The sequence below is a fragment of the Ahaetulla prasina genome, chromosome 2, assembly GCF_028640845.1.
Source record: "Ahaetulla prasina isolate Xishuangbanna chromosome 2, ASM2864084v1, whole genome shotgun sequence".
In the NCBI taxonomy this organism is placed as follows: domain Eukaryota; kingdom Metazoa; phylum Chordata; class Lepidosauria; order Squamata; family Colubridae; genus Ahaetulla; species Ahaetulla prasina.
Genome location: NC_080540.1, coordinates 116,687,969 through 116,709,793, shown reverse-complemented (window position 1 = coordinate 116,709,793; position 21,825 = coordinate 116,687,969). Strand labels below are relative to the sequence as shown.

Genomic DNA, 21,825 nt, shown 5'->3' with positions numbered 1-21,825 from the left:
AGCTGAACTTAAATTCTCAGAAATTTTTTTGCAGATGTGCTCAATTTTGTTCCTGATCTGTTATGATCTGTTATCAACTTATAGGATACACCAATAAATAACAGACAGTCCTCCCAGTTCCCCACTAATTCAGGCCAGGCTTCCTTCCTATTGGATGCCAGACCATGTACTCTCCATCCTGATATGTACCCCTTTCCTCAATATCCCAGCTGTGCCATTTCCTCAGGCTATTTAGCTTTGCTGAAAGTAGGAAAGCTGCAGGCAGGGAGTGGGAAGGGGAAAGAGAGAGGTGGGAGTACTCATGAATCACCAGATGCAATCTAGTCTTTGGAAGTTAGCCAAAGAACACTGCTTTGAAGCAACCAAAAGGCCTAAAGCCGTCACTCTTTCACTTATTAATTGTTCATTCTTGTTTGAGTAAAAAAAGATATACTTTTGAGTCCATGACTAAAGGTGCTTCCGATTAATTTTTCAGAAATTAAGAGCGTTGTAGCCTCTCCATTCTATGCCTGTTCTCTAATACAAATTTGAACCCTTTTATACAAAGCATATCAATGAGGAGAATGCTGTTAAACTATTGTACTCAGATTAAATGTCCCTACAAAAAAGTAGTAGTACTACATTGCAAATGAATACAATTCTCCCTGGATTCATCCAATTCTTGATATAACTGAAGGTACCTTTTTAAAATTATACTTGGAAAGATCCTTGTCTCATATACTTCACTGATAATAGTGCTAGAAATCAAAAACTAGTACATGCCTCTGCAACATGCTATTTTGATTAAAGCTACTTCTATAGATACAAAAAGCTTTATATTTCCCAAGACATTATTGGCTTACAAGTAACAATTTTTAAAATGTATTTATTGATGACAAACTTATTCCTGGACCACACTGATTCCTTTTTCTATGGAGCAGACTCTCCTAATAGTCCAGGGAATACACTGAGAATTCTTTGTTTATATTGGCTTGGCTCAGTTATACTGGCAATCAAATAAGATGCATTCTTAACATGTTAAGAAAATTTGGCAAGATAGCCAATGCATATTTAACAATAATTACTTTATTGATATAGCAAAGTAAACATTCCCAATATGTTGCAATGGTATACCTGTGCAATTAAATTTATGTTGTATAAGAAAACCTTCTACTCTGAACAGGATAACCTATCTACTTGGGAAGATGAGTTTTAAAGAAAAGTGTTATTTTTTTCACCAAGGAGGAGACATGGGCTGAGGATTTTGAAGATAGGACATCACTACAGCAGAAATAGACAACCTGAAAAAAAGAGAGTAGTGACAGAATTAAGGTAGAACCCTTAACATTTTATCCATAGTAATATCAAAATTAATTACAGTTATCCCAGCTTTCCAAAATAGGTAATCAAATTAAAATATATATATTTGCTCAGGAAGATGTATTTGACATCAGTCTAAATTTATTTCTTGCAAGTGTTTTCCTCAGCAATAATTAGCAACTGAGAAACTAAATGAACACGTTTTGCCCCCTCGAAGCCTCAACTATTTGCCTAATGGTAGTGGCCACAAAACAAATACCTTTCCAAATTAGCAAGAAGTGATTAAATTTAGAATCAATAGCCATTACTGAAAGTTACTGGATGATTTTTGTTGGCAGAAAAGAACTGAAACTTTAGGTTTTAATCAAGAAAATAAGAGCTTTTGTGAGAAAAGAATAACAGGAATCTACAGATATTTTCTTGTTAGATGTAAGCATTATAATCCTAAAAGGAACAGAAGAGACTGAAAAAGAGAAGGTCAATGAGCAAGAAGACAAACTAGAAAAGGAGAATGTTACTTTATTACTTAATCTGTTGACGCAAATAGAGAAAGAGGGAATCTAGGATAAAATCTTTTTAAAAATGCAAAAATCTAGCATTTCCACATTCATTGAAACCCCACAGAATTTGAAAACTAACAAGAGAATTGCTTCCACAATATAAAAATCTGAGCTAAACACCATATTTATTAGAAAGGAAAATGATCACATAGGCATCTGCTGATAGCTCCAATAATGAAAATAATATGACTGCAGGGACATGAGGCAATACCTGCCCCTGGTAATTCTGACATCAGACAGATGTATTTAAGCCATAGAGTTGCATTGTAATATCCTGATGTATGTTTCTACAGTCACTTTCCTCAAGGAACTATTATAAATGATCTTCAATTCAAGGCAATCCCACTCCCTCTTGAAAAAAGGAAGAGTAAAGAGAGGGAAAGTTCCATAAATAAAAAATCCCATGTACTGCCCAACTTCATAGTCTTGTAAACCCAAGACTGCCAACCAGTCCTGGAGATTTACTTCTCTCAATAAATTTGTGCATGAGTTAGCTTGTGTATTGTATAGAAACATATAAAAATTCCATAAAAGAACAAAACAACAAAAATACAGTAACTACTGATTAAAATTGCTGGTCACACTTTATAATAATTGATTCCTATCTGTACATACATAAATGTTACCATACTTATACACAGAAAACTTCCTCATACAAAAATAGGAGTACAAATGTTTTTTCAATAAAATAGCAAAAAAAAAAAGAAGAAGAAGAAAAAGAAAAATGGAAATACAGGTAGGTAGTAGTTGCATTGTAAAGGGAAGAGAAGAAAAAAGATTGAAGGAAACTGAATAAGGATAAAATAAGAACTTATTAAGCAGGGGAAAAATAAAAAGCAGCTCTGTTAAGGCTTCAGAAAGAGTTTAATTTCAATAAGCAAGTTGAGTCTCCCAAATGATCTAATTTTCAAAAGCACTGATATTTTCAGGCATTTCCTCACTGTAAATGTAAACATGAAAATGTCTAGAGATCAGATCACTGAGGTGACCTGGAGCTTGTGGTGATTTTTAATCTTAGGCTATTATTCTCCACATGTAGAATGTGAATGTCTGTAGTGAGGCAAAGGAATATGCTATTATTGCTTTCTCTCCATGAATGAACTCCAGATCCATTTTTTAGAGGCCTTTTTTACAGTCAGGTAAAACTTGCTACTCTCTTTCAATAGTGTCCATTTTTAAAGTAACGTTTATTCCATAAATATAACATCCATCTCAATTCCAATGAAAGGATCCTTTGAAAAGACTAACAATGAGGCAGATTTGTCGGAATCTCTCATATACATTGTAGAGGAAAAGAGGCAAAATGGAGATGGTCAGGCAATAGAAGTTAATAAAAGTTTACCACAAAAGCTAGTCTTCTAGATTCCATTATTTGCCAATTTTTCTTATTGGTGCGTGATGTGCCTCATTTTTGTTAATGAGTATAAACTCAGCAGAAAGGAGGAAGAGAAGGGAGCTTCAATTATCAATCTACCATGAAGCATCAAGGCTTCACTTTGATGAGAAGCGAAACAGCTTTTACTCTGAAGATAAATATTATAAAATGAGTCACTATCAAGAGGAAAAGTACTCAAATCAAAAGAAAAACAAGAATCAGTAAGCTTTTTGGGCTAGTAGGCAAATATGGAATTTTGAGAACTTTGTAATCAGCATTTCTGAGAAAGTATTTCCAGGGCAAGACCTATGTATTCAGAAATGAATATCATAGTAAATCAGACATAATACAAGTCTGAAAGAAGTCAAAACACGGCTTACATGAAACTGCTCATCATCTGTTTGGTGTCTTCTGAGCTCCTAGAGTTGGCAAAACTGATAAATGAGCAGTAGACAGCAATCCAAGCACACCATTTTAACTGCAAACACCATGGAAAAATATGATGAGAACCTCATAGACTCATAGATACACCAGAGTTATTAAAGTTTAACAATATTATAAATATTCCATTTTGTTTTTCCTATGAGTTCAGGAACAGCCTTCAGTTTAAAAAAATAATAAATATTGCAAAAGCATAATCATGACGTTACTTATAAAATACATGACAAAAATAAAGCCATATTAACGAACTCAGACTTTTTCAGTTGGTTCTATTGAATTAAATGTCATTATCAATGAGAAATATAAACTGAAAATTCTAATTTCGAAAGAAATATATTTGACATATGAAGTTGTATGGTTTAATAATTTTAAGAAAAATATATATGTTGAGAAATAGTACTGCAGAACTTCTAAGGAAGATTAGAAAAAGACATCAATGGTTATTCAACATTTTATTAACACATTCAGAAAGAGATCCCAAAGAACTTTGAAACAACCAGGACCTGATGACTGAGAATCATTACAGACATTCAGATAGAGATTTTATTATTTGTGAAAACCAAAAAATAGATTTCAATACACTGTTATTACAATGTAGGTCTTTATGGATTTTTCCTAAACTTTGTATAGTGTCACCTCAAATAGAAACTCATGCAGAGTGCTCTCTCTCCCTCCCACGCTCCGTCTCTCTTTCAAGATTATTTCAGCAGTAGTTAAAAGATTTCATATTAAAGGTATGGACTATTGTTATGTGAATAATGCCTTGGCCATCTATAAAAAGAAAGATGCTGATAATTTGAGGACCAAATAAATGATACTGAGTAAGTGTTTAAATTTATCTCATTATTAAACTGAATTTCTATATATATTAACCTGATGATGGCTTCTCAATTACATAACCGTAATTGCTATTTCATACAGGCCATCCATTGAGAGCGTACAGTTGATTTACTATTAATGTATCTGTCTACTAAGAAGTGATCCGATATAATTAAACTCTTAGATATTTTAATCTAGAATTGAGATCTGAATGAGTTGTAAAGTAATTGACATATATTTTCAAAAACATTTATATATGATAGTACTATTAGCAGTAATGGGTATTATCACTTTTACACAGAAGACACGTTATCTTCTAGGTACAATTCAGATCCCTTAGGGAGAATCAAACTGAAATTAATGAAAAGAGCCCTTGCACAGGATATATTTTTATATTTTTATTTTTATTTTCTGTAGCATGGATATATAGCAAAGCACTCTTCTAATGAAAGGAATTTTCATTTTAACCATTCTATCATCTGTAATGCTCCACAATGCTTATACAGATTTTAAAGTCAGTTTTGATTTCTTCTGGAATAATTTACACTAATACATCTTAAACAGCCTATGTAAATTTAGCTAAAACTGTTAAAAATAAATTCCAAATTAATATGAATTCAAACATTAAGCTATTAGTTTATTGCTGAAAGTTAAATAGTAACTAGTCAGCCTTTGAAAGTTGAAACCTCTTCGGCCAAAGAGGTTGTAAAAAAAATGCTTTTAAAAGTTTTTTTAAAAAAGTTGGCCACGCCCACCCAGTCACATTACCCCCAAGCCACGCCTACAGAACCAGTAGTAACAAATTTTACATTTCACCCCTGATCCAGATTTTATTGCAAAATGCTAGAACTATGCTATCCAATAGCAATTCAGTAATTGTATCATAATATGTAAGTAGTAAAACATTTTACTTGATTTGTTCAGTTAGTGCTCTTGATGTCTTTCAGTCAAAACTGGAGTATTCTAATACTCACTTTTAGCATTAAGCCACACATGCTGAAAATCATCCCTAGCAAATTCATATAATCTGGTGTAGGATCTTCTAAAGTAGGGTTGTTTTCCGTAGTTGGAGGCTTGTATCTGCAAATAAAAATTCATTATAAGGAAAAGCAAAAGTATTACATTGTATTCAAACCCAAAACAAATATTTCTAGCAACAATTCTGAACTGATGAGGAAAACATAAACTCTACTTTCCCTGCAAAAATAAAACTTTCATACAAATTCAAAGTCAACAGCTCGAAAAAAAGAAATGGTATCAATATTTAGTATTTTTCCCCAAGTGATACTTCAGCACACTACAGAAAGCTCTCTAAATTTTAATGAAGGCTATTCTGTCTCAACCACTTCAAATAATAAAGACCAAACAACAGGAGAAGAGTCTTGTTTTATTATAGACAAAAAAGAAAGCAGGATTATGAGAAGCTCTGTAAATTAAAGTCTATAAAATTTGTGTACAAGTAGTCTTTGAGAGCCAGTTTAGTGTAATGATTAAGGCATGAGACTAGAAACTAGGAGACCATGAGTTCTAGTCCTGCCTTAGGCATAAAGTCAGCTGGGTGACCTTGGTCTAGACATTTTTCTTAACCCTAAGAAGGAGGCAATGATAAACCCCTTTTGAAAATCCTAGCCAAGAGAACTGTAGGGACTTTTCCAGGCAATCTCCTAGAATCAAACATGATTGAATGGAAGGAAAAAAATTCTTATTTAGCGATTGCCTTGTTTAGTGACCATCATAGTTACAACAGTGATGAAAAAGTAACTTGACAAATCCTCACATTCATGATCCTCACAGGTCTGCAAATAAAGGAAAGCTGGAGTAAGAATATAAACATAGTTGCAATTTCACTTAGTGACCACTTCCCTTAATGATAGACTGGCTGGTCCCAGTTCTGGTTGCTAAAGTGTAATCTAGTATATTAAATAGAATAATAAAAAGGGTATTTTGAATTACTGGTTAACTGTTCAATATGTAAGGCTCACACAGGTAGCACTTAGATTAAGGCAGCAATTAGGACCAAGACTGCCTTCACTAAGTGTTGGGGATGTAGAACATGATATCACCGGACTGCATTTTTTAATGATGGCAATCCTGACAGTCCCGGTTTCTGTTGTAATCCCTGGAGTGGGAAGAGATAGGAGTCCCAAGTAAGGAGCACAGGAGGAATTGCACAGGTGCCACAGGGGACTCTGCGAGCACTAAAAGTCACAGGCAGGTCGGTGTGGGTCTCAGAGGCTGAGGAGAGCCAGCAAAGGTGCTGCAACAGGCATGATCTACAGAATGCAAGTTGAGGGGGATGTACTATAGAATATGAGATCTATGGAATCTTGTAGTCCATAATGAGCTCCTCTGGAAAAAAAAAGCAGAAAAAGTGACTTACTGGAGTGACTTGCAACCTTCCCCGCCAGTTTTCCATTGATTATTTGTGCAAAACTGGCATGACAGCCCGCAAATTGCAATCACATGATGTGTCTTACTGTGATGTCATAATTGTGAGCTGGGCACCCAAGCTCCCAGATCATTATCAGACAACCAAACGGATCCTGCAACACTGGAACTTCAAGGCCTGATTGTAAGTCCATAGTTTCAGTGGGTTCAGCATGACTGTATCTTTGAATGGTTAATGAACACATGAATGTAAGCCAAGTACTATCTGTATAGACAAAGCTAACAGCTGGAACTTCAAGGTCTGGTTGTAAGTTTGTGATGTAGTTTTTCAGTACCACTGTAACTCTGAATGGTCACTGAATGAATGGACATAAACCAAAGACTATTCATGTAGACAAAACTAACATTTAAGGGCCAGAAATCAAGATTAATTATCTCTTTTTTTTGGATTCCTTTGACGAAAGGGGCAACGTAAAAATCATGCAAAAGATATAGGGCTGTTTTCTATTCTTTCTTCTTACTATATTGACCTATTTAGTTTGTTGTATGCCCTGGACATCCCAGGGGTGGTTCAAAAGTTTGCTCAACAGAAAAGAGTAAAGCGGCAGTATACATTATTCCTTAAGCATAAACATCTCAATGCAGAGATTGCAAATTAAGTACAAATTTGCAACTTGCTGTACATTTTCTTGGATATAAATCCATCTAAACTCAATTGGTGTATCCATAAGTTACCACACCTAGGATTGTACAATCTGATTTGTAGTAGCCTAATTTAGCTACATAGTTTAACAAGATTTAAATGTGGGTGTGTTTCTACTGCTCCACTTGGCATTTCTGTATTAGTTACCACCATCTACTCTTGGTTATTTCTTAAATGTTAAGATTAAACAAAAATAATACCCAGAAAAATTACTGGGGGGAAAATTCAACTTCTTTAAATTGGCAAAAACGAAACAAATCATGTACATTATCTTAATTTCAGATAAGACAAAAATTATTATCAGAATAAGATCTGATAGTTGAAGTCATGAGACTAAATTTCACTTGAACATTAGGAATGTTTTTGTAATAACAATAGCAATTGCTGCATTCTCATTGGGAATCTCAAGCTCTGTGACGAGCAAAGTATGGTATTAAATGACCCTCCCCCACCTTCTTTCATATCCTTCTTGATATGCATTTATAATGAATTTTTAAATGTAATCATAAAAATGTATTTGACAGTTCAATAATTCTACTCTAGAGATTCATACACAAGCAACCACTCCACTGTATTTCTTCATTCAGTTTGCCAATTTACTTCCTGAAACTCAAACCATAATTACTAGTTTTTGTTTTTACTAAACTTCACTGCACGTATTCTATAATGCAGAAAAAAAATGTGCAAAATTTTATCTAAAGTATATTGCCTCTTCCCTCATGTACATTCAAGTAATATAGTCAGACCTCAACCAAACATAAAGTTACTCATAATTTAATAAGGCACTCTTAAAATAGAAGGACTTGAGTCATGCCTATCTTATTTCAATACACCAATACATTTTTCTGTGCACTGAAGCACAGAAATTAGCCGTATCAAACTACGTTATGCTTTCAGAGGCTTTATTCAGGTATCAATTTATCCTCTCTTTGAAGTTGTAATATTAAGTATCCTTGGGCCTTTCTACATAATCACCAATTAGTACAACTACTAAAAGTAGTTAGGCTAGAGTTAAAGGAACTGGGCTACAAAGAAGAAAAACCTCTAGCTCTTGTTATCATTTCATAGTTGTGTATTTTGTATCTGGAACTGGGAGAAGTTAGCTGCTAATTTACCACAGGGTATGTATATACATATATTTAGCCCTTGAAAGTAAATAATACTTTTACACTTCAAAGCATTCCATTTGTCAGGAAAAGTTCCAGTCTTTCAATGGCATAGAGTTGTGGATGTTAAGTACTGTGTTTAATACGATTATGCAAATTATAGCATCACTAATTTTGAACAGTACCCATGAAACTACCGTGGGAGACTTCGCTTGTGCCATTTTGTAAGCTTTTCTTTTTAACTTTACAAGTAAATTATTCTTTATTAAAAAAAGAGTATCAGCTCTTTGCAGGCCTACCCATAACTAGCAAGGCCCTGACTTTTAAAATCAGACAAATATGTATGTACCTCTTGCTCTCACCAGATTAATCATGGGTATTATTATTGCCTTAGAATCAGGGCCTACTTTGATCGATTGAAACTATCTGCCCATTCGCAATATTTGCCTCCATTCTCCCCTTTTCTTTCCCCTATGTGATTTTTCCCTCGCTGCCCCTCAAACCACAGCAGCCAGCCCTCCCCCACCTCGCGACTTCGCTACGATGTTGCCATAGTGACTCCAGGCAAGTCACGTGCCACCGTGCGTGACTTGTCCGTTCCGTCTCCTTTCCGTGCTACAGCAACTCCGGACCCAAGTCGTGACGTTACCATGCCAACTCCCTATCCCACACTGCAGCCTGACCTGAGAATGCGGTTGGGACGCCGCGGATCTGCCATACTGTTGCTAGACATCCCACTGTGCCGCGGGCTACAGTACACTACTGCTGAGAACGACCTCCTTTCGAGGCTGCAGCAACTTCCGCTTCCTTTCAGTGCCGCGGGGGGGGTGACTAAGAGTGTAACACCCCCGAGTTTAGGCGCTTTTGTTCCGCCTTATGTTGACACTGGAAAGGCCTTGCAACTGAAATTTCTGGAGGAGGAGAAGGAGGAAGAATGCTGTAGCCCTTCCCTTCTCGCTTGAAGAAATTGTGCCGAGAGGGGGTGGAACCAATGAAACTAGATTGGAGGAGTAAATGGACGAGTCGACGCCTGCATTTCCCTATAATCTTTCTTCTTGCTATTTCGTAAGTAAAAGCTACAAGAAGTTACTAAGAAATGTGAGCTATTTTCCCACATGCATAGTTCCATAATTCGAAGAGGAGGCGGTGGGCGGGTAGGAGAGAGGTTTAATTTCAGTAACTGGCTTCTTATACAACATTTGACCTTTGAAAGAATCCCTGGTACAACCTACCCCACCCCCCTCTGCCTGATAAAAACTCCATCTGACTATCTGGAAATTCTCCCATCTAATAGCATCGTCTACTACAGACCTGCAGATCTAGGCTGCAAGAGTGCGACCTTCATTTCATGGAAATCCAAAGACGCTTTTTTCAAGAGGCAACTGGACTTTCTTGTTTTTCTTTGAAGACGTTTCGCTTCTCGTCCAAGAAGCTTCTTCAGCTCTGGAATCTTCTTCAGCTCTGGATTCTGGGAGTTGGTCCACAAGTCTTAAAGTTGCCAAGGTTGGAGACCCCTGACCTGGATGACTGAGAATCTCCATAGACATTTGATAGAAACAAAAATGAAATTTGGCTAGATCATTGCTGCCAACTAGTGGTTGTCCAGTTTTTTGTAGTCCTAATCATATATCAAGCCCAGTGTTTCTTCTCCCTGCTTCTCCTTTATCTTGAATTTTTGGTCATTTTGCTTGATACGTTTTAGACGTTAAAAAGCTTGTAGTGTTGTGAATCTTTAATTGGTCTAATAAAAATGGTTTCAGCCCTTATCTCCCCTAGCCCAATACAGGTAGTTCTCAACTTACAACAGTTCATTTAGTGACCTTTTTAAGTTACAATATCACTGAAAAAAGTGACTTATGACCATTTTTCACATTCATGACCATTGCCGCATTCTCATGGTCATGTGACCAAGATTTGGATGCTGGGCAACTGGTTCATGTTTATGACAGTTGCAGTGTCCCCCAGATCGTGTGAACACCTTTTGCAACCTTATGACAAGCAAAGTCAATGGGGAAGCCAGATTCACTTAACAACTGGGTTATTAATTTAACAACCAATGATTCACTTAAAACGGTAGCAAGCAAAGTTGTAAAATTGGGCAAAACTCACTTAACAAATGTCTCACTGAGCAACATAAATTTTGGGCTCAATTATAGTCATAAGTCGGGGACTACTTGTACAGCTGCCGTGTAAGAAAGACACCATAAAGAACAATTAAGTGTTCATTTAATGCCTAAAGAAGTAAAGCTGAAAGGTTTTAAAGGAAGAGCATGCTCAGCAGACCTTTCTGAAAGTTTAAAGTGCCCTAGGTATGCTTAAGCAAGATAGCCTTGTAAAGATAAGTGGTGTGAAATCGGAGGATGCTGACAGCCTTCAGCAGCTTCCCAAATAGATGTTTTACATATAATACAGGGAGATATTTACGTTGCTTCAGCAGAGCAAATGTAGAGTATGTTTGACTTGGTTTAGTAAATAGCCATTGACTGAAGTAAGGTAATCTATTTTGATATGTTATTTTTGAATCAAAATTGATTGCTCAAAAAGAGATTGCAACTGACAAATGTTTTCTGTGTGTCTTCTATTTTGCAATAAGGTAATGCAACCTGGGAGGCAACAAGTATCCAGAAGCAACATAGTCCTAATGCATCAGTCTGCCTTAGGCTATTCCTGATTCTAGAGATTTTGCCGTGGAGGTTCAGTATTATGCATGTGGATTTAATTTAGCAATCAAGCTACATCTGTGTGATGGCCTTTCCAGAACCCAAACCCAAGAAACCTGAGCTTCCCCAAAAATTGCTTGGTACATTAGAATGTAAACAAGGAGCTATAAGAGCAGTGAGATTCAATGGTGAGTGTATTTCTGATTCCATAAAATAGAACAGAATAAAATAAAATAAAATAGTGGCTTTCAGTTATTAGAACTAGAGAAACCTCAGAAGCAAATTTATGTAGAATTAATAGTGTATAATTGTAAGCTTTTAATAACTTGTGAATGGATGGATCAAGGCAACAGTTGTAAAGATTATGAAAAGATAGCTAGTGAGAGATGTGACTTAGTTGTTGGGTCAAAAATTTTGAAATTGCATAATGAATAGTGGAATTTGCATCATTCTAATCAAAATGAAACTGACTGTCTTCCAGAGATTCCCTGCATTTACTCAACTAGATAACATTAAATGAGACTTTTCTTTTTCTCAGTGGATGGAAATTACTGTCTCACCTGTGGCAGTGACAAATCACTCAAGCTTTGGAACCCACACAAAGGGACTCTCCTCAAGACATATTGTGGCCATGGATATGAAGTCCTAGATGCTGCAGGGTAGGAACTAGGGGTGGTGGATCCATTTTATTTTTAAAAAATCCAACTATTTTGAAAATACTGAAATACTTTTAAGAAAGTTTAAAATAACGATTAGATGATGGGGAAGGAACTTTACAAAAATATTATTTTGAAAAATACAAATATGTAAAATTTTATAATGAAATAAAAATAAATGAAAAATACTGACATAACTATAATGAACTTAACAAAACTAATTTACCTGAAAAATTACTATGACATTAAAAAACTAAATTAAAGTATTACTCTTATGTAAACGTGTGTTTCTGTAAAGTTTGAGTAAGGAAAAAAACGATACAATAATTGTCCAGGAAATTCTACTCATGTTCATATTTTAAAATCTTGTCCACTCATTTAAACCTTTTTTTCTGTTAAAATGACAGAAAACTTACGTTTTAAAAATTGAGAAGCTCAATATATGTTCTACACTTACACATTACAGTGGAAAATTTGCATCTACGGCTTTTAAAAAGAAGAGTACTCTTTATTTAGATGTTAAGGAAAATTATTTCTCTTGCTTTTCCTATTCTCCTCTTTATCTGTGTTTTTCTTAGGTCATTTGATAATAGCCAACTTTGTTCATGTGGAGCAGACAAAACAGTTGTGCTATGGGATGTTGCCACAGGCCAAGTGATTCGCAAGTTCCGTGGCCATGCAGGGGTAAGATCTATTTTGTCCTTTAGGATGCTTGGAAAATGAGAAGATTTATGTCTTTTTGAGATATGAATTCCTCTGACTTGCTACCTGAGAGAATAATAGTTCTGTGTTCTGCTTCTGAGAGCCTCGGAATCCCTGATTTTTTTTTCTGGTTGGCAGAAACCCTTGTGAAATATAAAATGTTTATAATGGGAGATTAAAAAATGGATGGAACTCACAATTGTCTGGGATAAGTCAGAAATGTTACTGGAGACATGGATAAAGAAAACAAGATTATCGAAATAGGGAATTGTAATTCTCAGATTAAAAAATGCAAAACACTAGTTGATTTGCTGAATAAGGAATTATTGGTCTTGAACATTAGAAATGGAGGAGAAAGACTCTATGTCTTATAGTGAATTTGCTTAGAATATCTGCCCCAATAGCTTCCACATTTCAACATATTCTTCCAAAGAAACTTTACAAAAAAGAGGAATCTTTATAAAGTGCAATCATTTGCTTGTTCAGCAGTTATGCATACCATAAACTGCATCTGTATGTACTTAAATGGACTGTCATACAATGAGCCAATGCTGTAAAGTGTAAGCCTCAGCATGGCCTTTAGGATTAAGTGTCAACATGAATTTCTTTCACAAGAAGCTTCAGTGATCTTGCATTTTTTTGAGGGGAGGTTGGGTTAGGGTTAGCTGAGATTCTAAGTAAGGAATTGTGAGTTCAGTAGCACTTCTGCTATGAGGCACACAGATGTTGTTTTTGTCATGTGCCTCCAGAAGTATTTAGCCTGTTGTAGTATTCTGACTTGGGAAAATTATGATGACACCTTACTGACTGTTCTTTTCATGAGCTTAGTTAAATTGAATATTTTAATTTCTGCTCAGTATACTTGTGTTTGTATCTTATTGGAAAAATGTAAACCCAATAAATATGCCTATGCACACCTGATACTAAGGTCTCTGGCTGAGGATTATAGTGAGTGGCAATAAGTAGGAGTGATAAAAAATAGTACCATGGCAGTGGTGGGATTCAAATTTTTTAACAACTGGTTCTGTGGGCGTGGCTTATTTTGGGGCGTGGCTTGGTGATGTGATGGGTGGGCATGGATAGCTGTTCATTTGACCGGGTGGGCGTGGCTGTGTGCATAGGGACTACTCAGAGGGCTAAAAAAAATCATTTCTGACCGGTCCTCGCACTTTTGACCGGTCCTCGCACTTATGACCATCCTTACATTTATGCCCGTTGCAGCATTCTTAATAACCGTGTTACTCATGTCACAACTGCTTCTTTTCTCCACGGTTACAAGATAGGGCGCAAAACATAAAATGTGAGGACAGTCGTAAGTGCAAGGACAGGTCAAAAATAACTTTTTCAGCCCTCTGAGTAGTCCCTATGCGCATAGGGACTACCCAGAAGGCTGAAAAAGGTGATTTCTGACAGGTCCTCGCACTTATGACCAGTCATCATTTATGCTTGTTGCAGCATTCTTAACAAACATGTCACTCATTTCACAAATATGGTGCTTCATGTGACTGGGAGGGTGTGGCCAGGTGGTCATGTGACATAGCTTCTTTGCCCTAATGACAGTTTGTTGCAATGGCCGTGTGAAAAACTATCATAAGTCACTTTTTCAGTGCCATTGAAACTGTTGTAAGTCAAGGATTACCTGTACAAAAATACTAAAAACTTCTTTGCTTGCAAAAAAACTGCCCTAAATACCAATCATTAGATTAGAAATACCTGCAAACTGGCGTTACAAATCAGGCAGGGTGCCAGAGCACCTTGAGGAATTAAAATAGTTAAAATGCAATGATAACTATCAGCAGCCATCTCTTGCTCATAAAGTGAAACCCTTTAGCAGAGAAGTCATTTAAGCTCTCCAGAATGAAGCAAAAGAGCAAACAGAGTATCTGTTGCTTGTTAAACCAATTACCAGAACAAATAGACACAGGAATTAGTCAGATATCCGAAGCAGCTTCTTTTCAGGAACAGAGATTAACTTTTTTTCTTCCAAACAAAGCTGAATAGGGAAAATTATCTCATCACTAAACACAGAATTAAACTTCACCAAAAACCAGTTTTAGATCAAAAGTCAGAAAGGATATGTAAACTCATGTTTGAATGTCAATCTTTTTAGCTAGCCAATAAGCCTTGCTAAATGTCAGTCAGCTTGGTTCCTTGTCATTAAAAGCTTCTGCTTGTTATTCAATTATTTCTTCAAAATGCTGATCATTGCATCCTGGCTGGAAGAACTCCAACAGGGGAGTATTTCCTCCCAACAGAGGTGTAAAGAGCTTAAAACAACCCTTCCCCTTTAAGAAAGTCAAGAAAAAAAAACACTCTGAGAAACTCCAGAACCAGAAGTACCGACAAGAATGTAATAAGGGTTAATGGAGAGGCAGTTTCTGTAAGCAGGGCAATAAAGATTAGGCTAGAAAACAATACAGAAAGTTGTAATTTCTTACAGAATTAAGCCTGTAAAGTGGAAAAAACCAAAAGGAGATTTCTTTTAACAACCGGTTCTCTGAACTGCTTAACAACTTAGCAAGGTTCTCCAAACTGCTTAACAACCGGTTCTACCGAATCGGTGAGAACCGGTAGAATCCCACCACTGTACCATGGGACTGATAAAGAGAGTATAACAGTTATGAAACTGCTAGGTTTGACTAGCTGTGGTGAAGTATGGAATTATGGCTGTACAAACATTTGAAGAATGTGTTACAAGAACATAGATGTTAACAAGGCATCCCTCCTTGAAATTGTTCAGAGCATATACAGATAAAATTCTACTGGGTCTGTTGGCAAAACATAATACAGGTAGCTTTGTATGATATACATGCAGTGACAACCAAGAAAAGATGCTTAAGCAGTCATGGTGAGCTTCCTTGTGGATATGGTTGCCTCAGCAGTTTGAGAAATAATGTTTCACTCATGCTAACTTACTTTGCCTTCAAATACTTTGCACAGTTATTGATGAAATAATAATGGAGATAAATGTACGGAATTCCAGCTACTGCCAAAGTTTGCAATAGTTCAAGTGTAATGCAGACTTGTACACACTTCCCAAGCTCAGCTCCCAAAAATGGGAAGTTAAAACGTACCGTATTTTTCAGAGTATAAGACACACTTTTTTCTCCCCTAAAAGAGGGTGAAAATTTGAATGTGTCTTATACACCAAATGTAGTCCCGCCCACCCGCCGGTCCCCACCCTTTGGACTCTGCCTCCCAGCAATTTACCTCCTTGCAGCAAACAGCAAACAGCCTGTTTCAGCTTCAAGACAGCCTGATTAACACAAGCAGCTGATTGTGGGTTGGATCGGCCTCCTGACCCTCAACTGTTTCAGGCTGCAGGGATTGCCATTGCCTAAGGCCGGGTGGGCCTGTTTGCTGCAAGAAGGCAAATTGCTGGGAGGCAGATTTTTTTCTTGTGCTAATCAGGATGTGCTGAAAATGAAACTAAAGCAGGCTGTTTGCTGTTTGCTGCAAAGAGAAAAATTGCTGGGAGGCAGAGGAAGATTTTTTTTCTTGTTTTCCTCCCCAAAAAAAGGTAGGTGCGTCTATTTAGTCCGGAGTGTCTTATACTCTGAAAAATAAAGTAAATTGAGAACAATAGCAAGTCCTAATCTTTTTATATTTTCTTTTTTTCAACCGAACAGAAGGTGAATTGTGTCCAGTTCAATGAGGAGGCCAGTGTAATTCTTTCAGGTAAGAAATTTTGCCTTCTATGTTGCTTCTAGATTGTTCATTCTAGCCTTTATTTAGCATGGATCTTTACTTTCCTGCAGGTTCGATTGACTCCAGTGTCCGTTGCTGGGATTGCCGTTCTCGCAGACCAGATCCAATCCAAATCTTGAATGAAGCCAAAGATGGCATCTCCAGTCTGAAAGTCTCAGACTATGAAATTCTTACAGGGTAAAGGAGGATAGGATGAAGTCTGAACTGGAAAAGGCAAATTTGGTGCTTTGCTAAATCCAGAATAGATTATTTTAGAGAAGATGTTAAATATTCTCAACTTTTCCATGTCTGTTTTCATTTTAAAAAAATAACTTTTCCCCCTTTTAGAACAGAATCTAAAACCATGTGTCAATTTTTGCTAAAATATGAGAAGATGAACGATCATGTGTACAGGTGTACTGGAAATTTTCATAATTCCATAATCCAAACTCACTCATAGCAAATGTTATGGTTGTTGTTAGTTGCGAAGTTGATGTCCGAGCCATTGCGACCCCATGGACATTCCTTCAGGCCTTCCTGTCCTCTGCTATCCTCTGGAGTCCATTTAAACTCACGCCTTCTGCTTCAGTGACTCCATCCAACAACCTCATTTTGAGAACAGCATAGTTTGCGGCTTCAGGGTCAGGGTATTCTCTTAATATTGCTCTGTTGTTTCCCAGTTCTGTGGATGGACGCGTCCGACGCTACGACCTCCGTGCTGGAGAACTCTGTGCAGACTACATTGGAAGTAAGTTCCATATATGGAATATCCAATCAACTACTGAAGTGAGAACCATATTTTTGAAGATGTCACTTTGTTGTGGGATATGGTGCCTTTAGTTGTCTTGTGCTTGATAAATAACTCGGTTTTTTCATCTTCTGTTTGGTAGACTTCTATCAGCTTCAAACTGAAAAGTGTCTTCAAGGACATCAATTGTATCTTCAGGCTTGCATCCACACTTGATGATTATGCACTATCAATTCATATAATCATTGTCACTTTTGACTCATTGATTTTCTCCATGTTATAGCCATATATTCTTAGACATTAGTTAGCAGTACTTGGCATAATACCTGCAAGCCACTATACCTTCCTATTTCTTTTTGAATAGGTTCTTTCCTCTTCATGCACATAGACCCTTGTATCCACTGCATGAAGCAATAACATCCAACATTGCCATGTTTTCATTATAGGTCCCATTACCTGTGTATGTTTCAGCAAGGATGGGCAATGCACACTGGCTGCTAGCTTGGATTCTACACTGCGATTGCTAGACAAGGATACAGGCGAGCTACTAGGAGAGTAAGCAAATACTTTTTATTGTTAACTGTAATGCTTTCTTTAGCACAGGGCTGTCAAACTTGCAGGCTGGATACATCACATGCTGGCCATGCCCACGCCCGGAAAAAAGTCATAATATGTCATGTGACACTGCTGTGATGACGTGAGTTTGACACCCCTGCTTTAGAGTTAGACTAAGATTGACTCTAGCTATTCCCAGTACAGAAGTATGAGTGCATGCTGAAGAGCAAGATGCAATTGCTTTAAATACACATAAATATTTTATACACATACAGACATTTCCATTAATTATTGAGTTAAAGAAAAAATGCATTTATGTAATAGATTTTAATGTATATATTAAAGCTCTTCTGTGGCTATGAATGTGTCAAATTTTGTAATGCTGTCCTTTTTTAATTAACTTTCTATTCACCCAAGGATTGGTAGCAGCTTCAGGCTGCTTGATGCGGAAACCTTCCAAGATGCTCAGAAATAATCTCCTTTTTCTTCCAATTGTATCTCCAGCTACACAGGCCACAAGAATGTAACTTACAAGATGGACTGCTGCCTGAGTGAAAGAGACACACATATTGGGAGCTGCTCAGAAGACGGAAAAGTTTATTTCTGGGATCTGGTTGAGGTAAACAGGATTGGCTGGGAAAATCAAGGGCTTTCCTTTGAGGTAGTCATTTGACTTTTTAGTCGGCCAATCACTGGGGTGTAACCAAAATTCTACTTGATTGGAAGAGTTTTTTTCTGGAAACAAAGCAAGCCACCCTCTTCTTTTCCCTGCACCCACTAATGATCAGTAGGAAACAGACATCTAAATTGGGAACAGAAATAGAAGTTGTTTTTATTGGTTTGTTTCATTTGGTCTTACTTAGTGGTTTAAATAGATCCACTTACAATATAATCAGGACGGTAGCAGTATCAATGCAAGTTTTTAATCTAAGAGGTAAATGACACTTGACATAAGTGATCCAAGTATTATATTTGAAGTTCATGAGTCAAGCATTTCTTATTTGGCTGGAAACTAAGTGCCTGGCTTATATTTGTAAAAGGTGAACACTGTTTATTTCTCTTCCTGAGTTAGGTAGCATTTCTTTCAATTTAGATGATCAAATGTGGACAATTTCTTAATATTATTCATATGAAATAACTGGCCTTGCTAGTGGTTCATCTGTCCTAATCCCTTGTCCAATTTTCTTCGCTAAGCTCATGCTGGTTAATGAGAGGACATTGTCACAAGCAGTTCTTCAAGTCAGATTTTGTGCAAATTATATATCTGTAGGTAATATCTGTCTTCTGTAGGTTTTTTGACCTGTGTAGCTACATTTTGTTTTTTCCCCTCCCATAGGGCTCCCTTATTCTGGCCTTGCCAGTGTGCAATACTGCTGTCCAATCACTGTCCTTCCACCCAGTTGAAACCTGCCTACTCACTGCTGCAGGGGGTCTTGTTCAGTGTTGGCGGGAAGAATCTTACACAGCTGAAGAAGGTGTGCCTGCATGACTAACATTGCCTTTGTGACTGCACTGAGCAGGACTGCAGATACAGGATGATGGACCTCTCTGCTGCATTTCTCTTACACTTCTATGAGTACAGTTGTATGTATTTTACTTTCAGGAGGAAGGATGGAGCATAATTTGGACTCTGCTTCTTCTGTAGAGCCAGCCTGACTGAAAGCTGCCCTTGAGCTTTCAGGGCTCAAATGTTTCCTTGCTTTAAGTGACAGTATTTTTAAATTCAACCTATCTATTATAGACATTAGTCAAATAAAAAGTTCATTTTTTAAAATTGGGTGTTTCTGGATTGGAAGGAAATACAGTGGGCATTGTTTTATTGTATGTTTTTGTGGCTCAGATGCTTAAACTACATAAACACTAGTCCTGATTCTTCACTTGGACAAGTATATTACTCATATTTTTTGGAGTATAAGACACACCTTTTTCCCCAAAAAAAGAGGCTGAAAATCTGGGTGCGTCTTATACTCCGAATGTAGCCCACGCAGCTTTCTCAAACGGAGGTTTCAGAGGCTGAAAAAAGCTTCAGAAAAGAAGTTCCCAAACAGAGCTTTGGAGGCTTTTTTTCTGAAGTTCTGTTTTGGAGGCTTTCAGAGGCAGAAAAAAGTTTTTTCTGAAACAGTGTTTCAGAGGCAGACAAAAAAAAGCAAAAAAAAGCAAGGCACAGAGCTCACAACCAAGGAACCTGTTGCCAAAATTCACCTCTGGGAACAGCTGATTGGGGATATTCCGGGAGGCCAATCCACCTGCCAATCAGCTTTTTTCTTATTTTCCTCCCCAAAAACTAAGATACATCTTATACTCTGAAAAATACTGGAACTGTCACTGTAAAAAAATAAAGTAATCTTGAAAAGAAAATATGTTTTTTACTCTTAGCTGTTTAAGGTGACAGAAAAAATATTTTGAATGCTGATGTTCAGAAGTGCTCGGACCTTGTTGGTCACATCTGCTTGGTTAGTCAACTGCTACATGCATATCTTTAATTTTACATCTGAATAGAAAAAATGCCTTAATGTTACGGATTGTTAATGACAGATATTGAAGAAAATGTTTTTAAAAGGCTATTATCCTGGAAAATTCAAATGTTAACTTGAACTTTTCTAGGGAGCTCATCCTCCTATGATAGAAATTATATTTTTTTAAATTGGATGTTTCTGGATTGGAAGGAAATACAGTGGGCATTGTTTTATTGTATGTTTTTGTGGCTCAGATGCTTAAACTACATAAACACTAGTCCTGATTCTTCACTTGGACAAGTATATTACTCATATTTTTTGGAGTATAAGACACACCTTTTTCCCCAAAAAAAGAGGCTGAAAATCTGGGTGCGTCTTATACTCCGAATGTAGCCCACGCAGCTTCTCAAACGGAGGTTTCAGAGGCTGAAAAAAGCTTCAGAAAAGAAGTTCCCAAACAGAGCTTTGGAGGCTTTTTTTCTGAAGTTCTGTTTTGGAGGCTTTCAGAGGCAGAAAAAAGTTTTTTCTGAAACAGTGTTTCAGAGGCAGACAAAAAAAAGTAAAAAAAAGCAAGGCACAGAGCTCACAACCAAGGAACCTGTTGCCAAAATTCACCTCTGGGAACAGCTGATTGGGGGTATTCCGGGAGGCCAATCCACCTGCCAATCAGCTTTTTTCTTATTTTCCTCCCCAAAAACTAAGATGCGTCTTATACTCTGAAAAATACTGGAACTGTCACTGTAAAAAAATAAAGTAATCTTGAAAAGAAAATATGTTCTTTACTCTTAGCTGTTTAAGATGACAGAAAAAATATTTTGAATGCTGATGTTCAGAAGTGCTCGGACCTTGTTGGTCACATCTGCTTGGTTAGTCAACTGCTACATGCATATCTTTAATTTTACATCTGAATAGAAAAAATGCCGTAATGTTACGGATTGTTAATGACAGATATTGAAGAAAATGTTTTTAAAAGGCTATTGTCCAGGAAAATTCAAATGTTAACTTGAACTTTTCTAGGGAGCTCATCCTCCTATGATAGAAATTATATTTTTTTAAATTGGATGTTTATGAGTTCAAAATTAAAAAGGTTATATGCTGTGCGTCAGTGTGGAATTCTAGCTGAACCCTAGAAATGGAAGAGAATGATATGAACAGATCAAGTTACTATTTTCTCGGGATGTATTTAATGCCTTTGAATTCAAACAACTGAATCCAGAATTGTATAGGTGTTAAATAAATTAAAATTCTCCTCCCAGAACTACTACATTTTAAGACTTGCACAAGTTATGTATAACTAAGTAGAAACATATTTTTTTATTGTGGGAATATTTTAGCAGTCCACTCAGATGTTTAATTCTATTGTTACATATTCAATGTACCTTGAGAAGATAGATCTTTTTGTATTTTAAGGCATTAAAATAGATTGGTTTTTTTCCCCGCTTTTGTTGTTTGGATCCAAGATGCTTTTCTATAGAAATAAAAATGAAATTATAAGAAATAGATGTGTTCTTATTGAAGTGTTCAAATCTCATATTCATGCCATTCTCTGCTGCTCAAAAAGTAATTAGAAAAAACTGATTTTAAAGAAATCAGTCCAGCAACTTAAGGTCAGTAAAATATTTCTGTTTCAGTTATTGTGGTTGCTGTAATAAAAAAGACTTCAAGTATCA

At 36.6% G+C, this 21,825-nt stretch overlaps 2 protein-coding genes across 3 annotated transcripts; one reads left to right on the top strand and one right to left on the bottom strand.

Annotated features, from left to right (window-relative positions):
* Window positions 1-849: 849 nt before the first annotated feature.
* Window positions 850-9,571, bottom strand: WDR83OS (WD repeat domain 83 opposite strand). Its single transcript, XM_058168121.1, has 4 exons — window positions 9,375-9,571; window positions 5,469-5,574; window positions 3,615-3,712; window positions 850-1,280 (listed from the first exon to the last, which is right to left on the bottom strand). Exons 1-4 carry the CDS (start codon window positions 9,422-9,424, stop codon window positions 1,214-1,216), a joined length of 321 nt encoding a protein of 106 aa, XP_058024104.1. The 5' UTR covers window positions 9,425-9,571; the 3' UTR covers window positions 850-1,213.
* On the top strand, window positions 9,565-21,592 carry WDR83 (WD repeat domain 83). Of its 2 annotated transcripts, XM_058168118.1 has the most exons (11): window positions 9,565-9,756; window positions 9,986-10,194; window positions 11,285-11,539; window positions 11,890-12,010; window positions 12,586-12,691; window positions 16,339-16,387; window positions 16,468-16,594; window positions 17,077-17,144; window positions 17,591-17,699; window positions 18,204-18,318; window positions 19,036-21,592. In XM_058168118.1, the coding sequence occupies exons 3-11, from the start codon at window positions 11,437-11,439 to the stop codon at window positions 19,186-19,188; spliced, it is 951 nt and encodes a 316-aa protein (XP_058024101.1). In that variant the 5' UTR covers window positions 9,565-9,756; window positions 9,986-10,194; window positions 11,285-11,436; the 3' UTR covers window positions 19,189-21,592. The 2 variants fall into 2 exon arrangements, with proteins under 2 accessions (XP_058024101.1, XP_058024102.1); XM_058168119.1 differs by lacking the exon at window positions 9,986-10,194.
* Window positions 21,593-21,825: the final 233 nt, after the last annotated feature.

Bases quoted from the DNA above. Each gene is read 5' to 3' on its own strand.
- WDR83OS (XM_058168121.1), bottom strand. From the start codon at position 9,424: ATGTCTAGCAACAGTATGGCAGATCCGCGGCGTCCCAACCGCATTCTC. The intron at 3,713-5,468 runs GTGAGTATTAGA...TGGTGTTTGCAG, and splicing joins TGTGTGGCTTAATGCTAAAA to TTAAAATGGTGTGCTTGGAT. The intron at 1,281-3,614 runs GTAAGCCGTGTT...TCTTTTTTTCAG, and splicing joins CAGATGATGAGCAGTTTCAT to GTTGTCTATTTCTGCTGTAG.
- WDR83 (XM_058168119.1), top strand. From the start codon at position 11,437: ATGGCCTTTCCAGAACCCAAACCCAAGAAACCTGAGCTTCCCCAAAAA. The intron at 17,700-18,203 runs GTAAGCAAATAC...TTGTATCTCCAG, and splicing joins ACAGGCGAGCTACTAGGAGA to CTACACAGGCCACAAGAATG. The intron at 18,319-19,035 runs GTAAACAGGATT...CCCCTCCCATAG, and splicing joins ATTTCTGGGATCTGGTTGAG to GGCTCCCTTATTCTGGCCTT.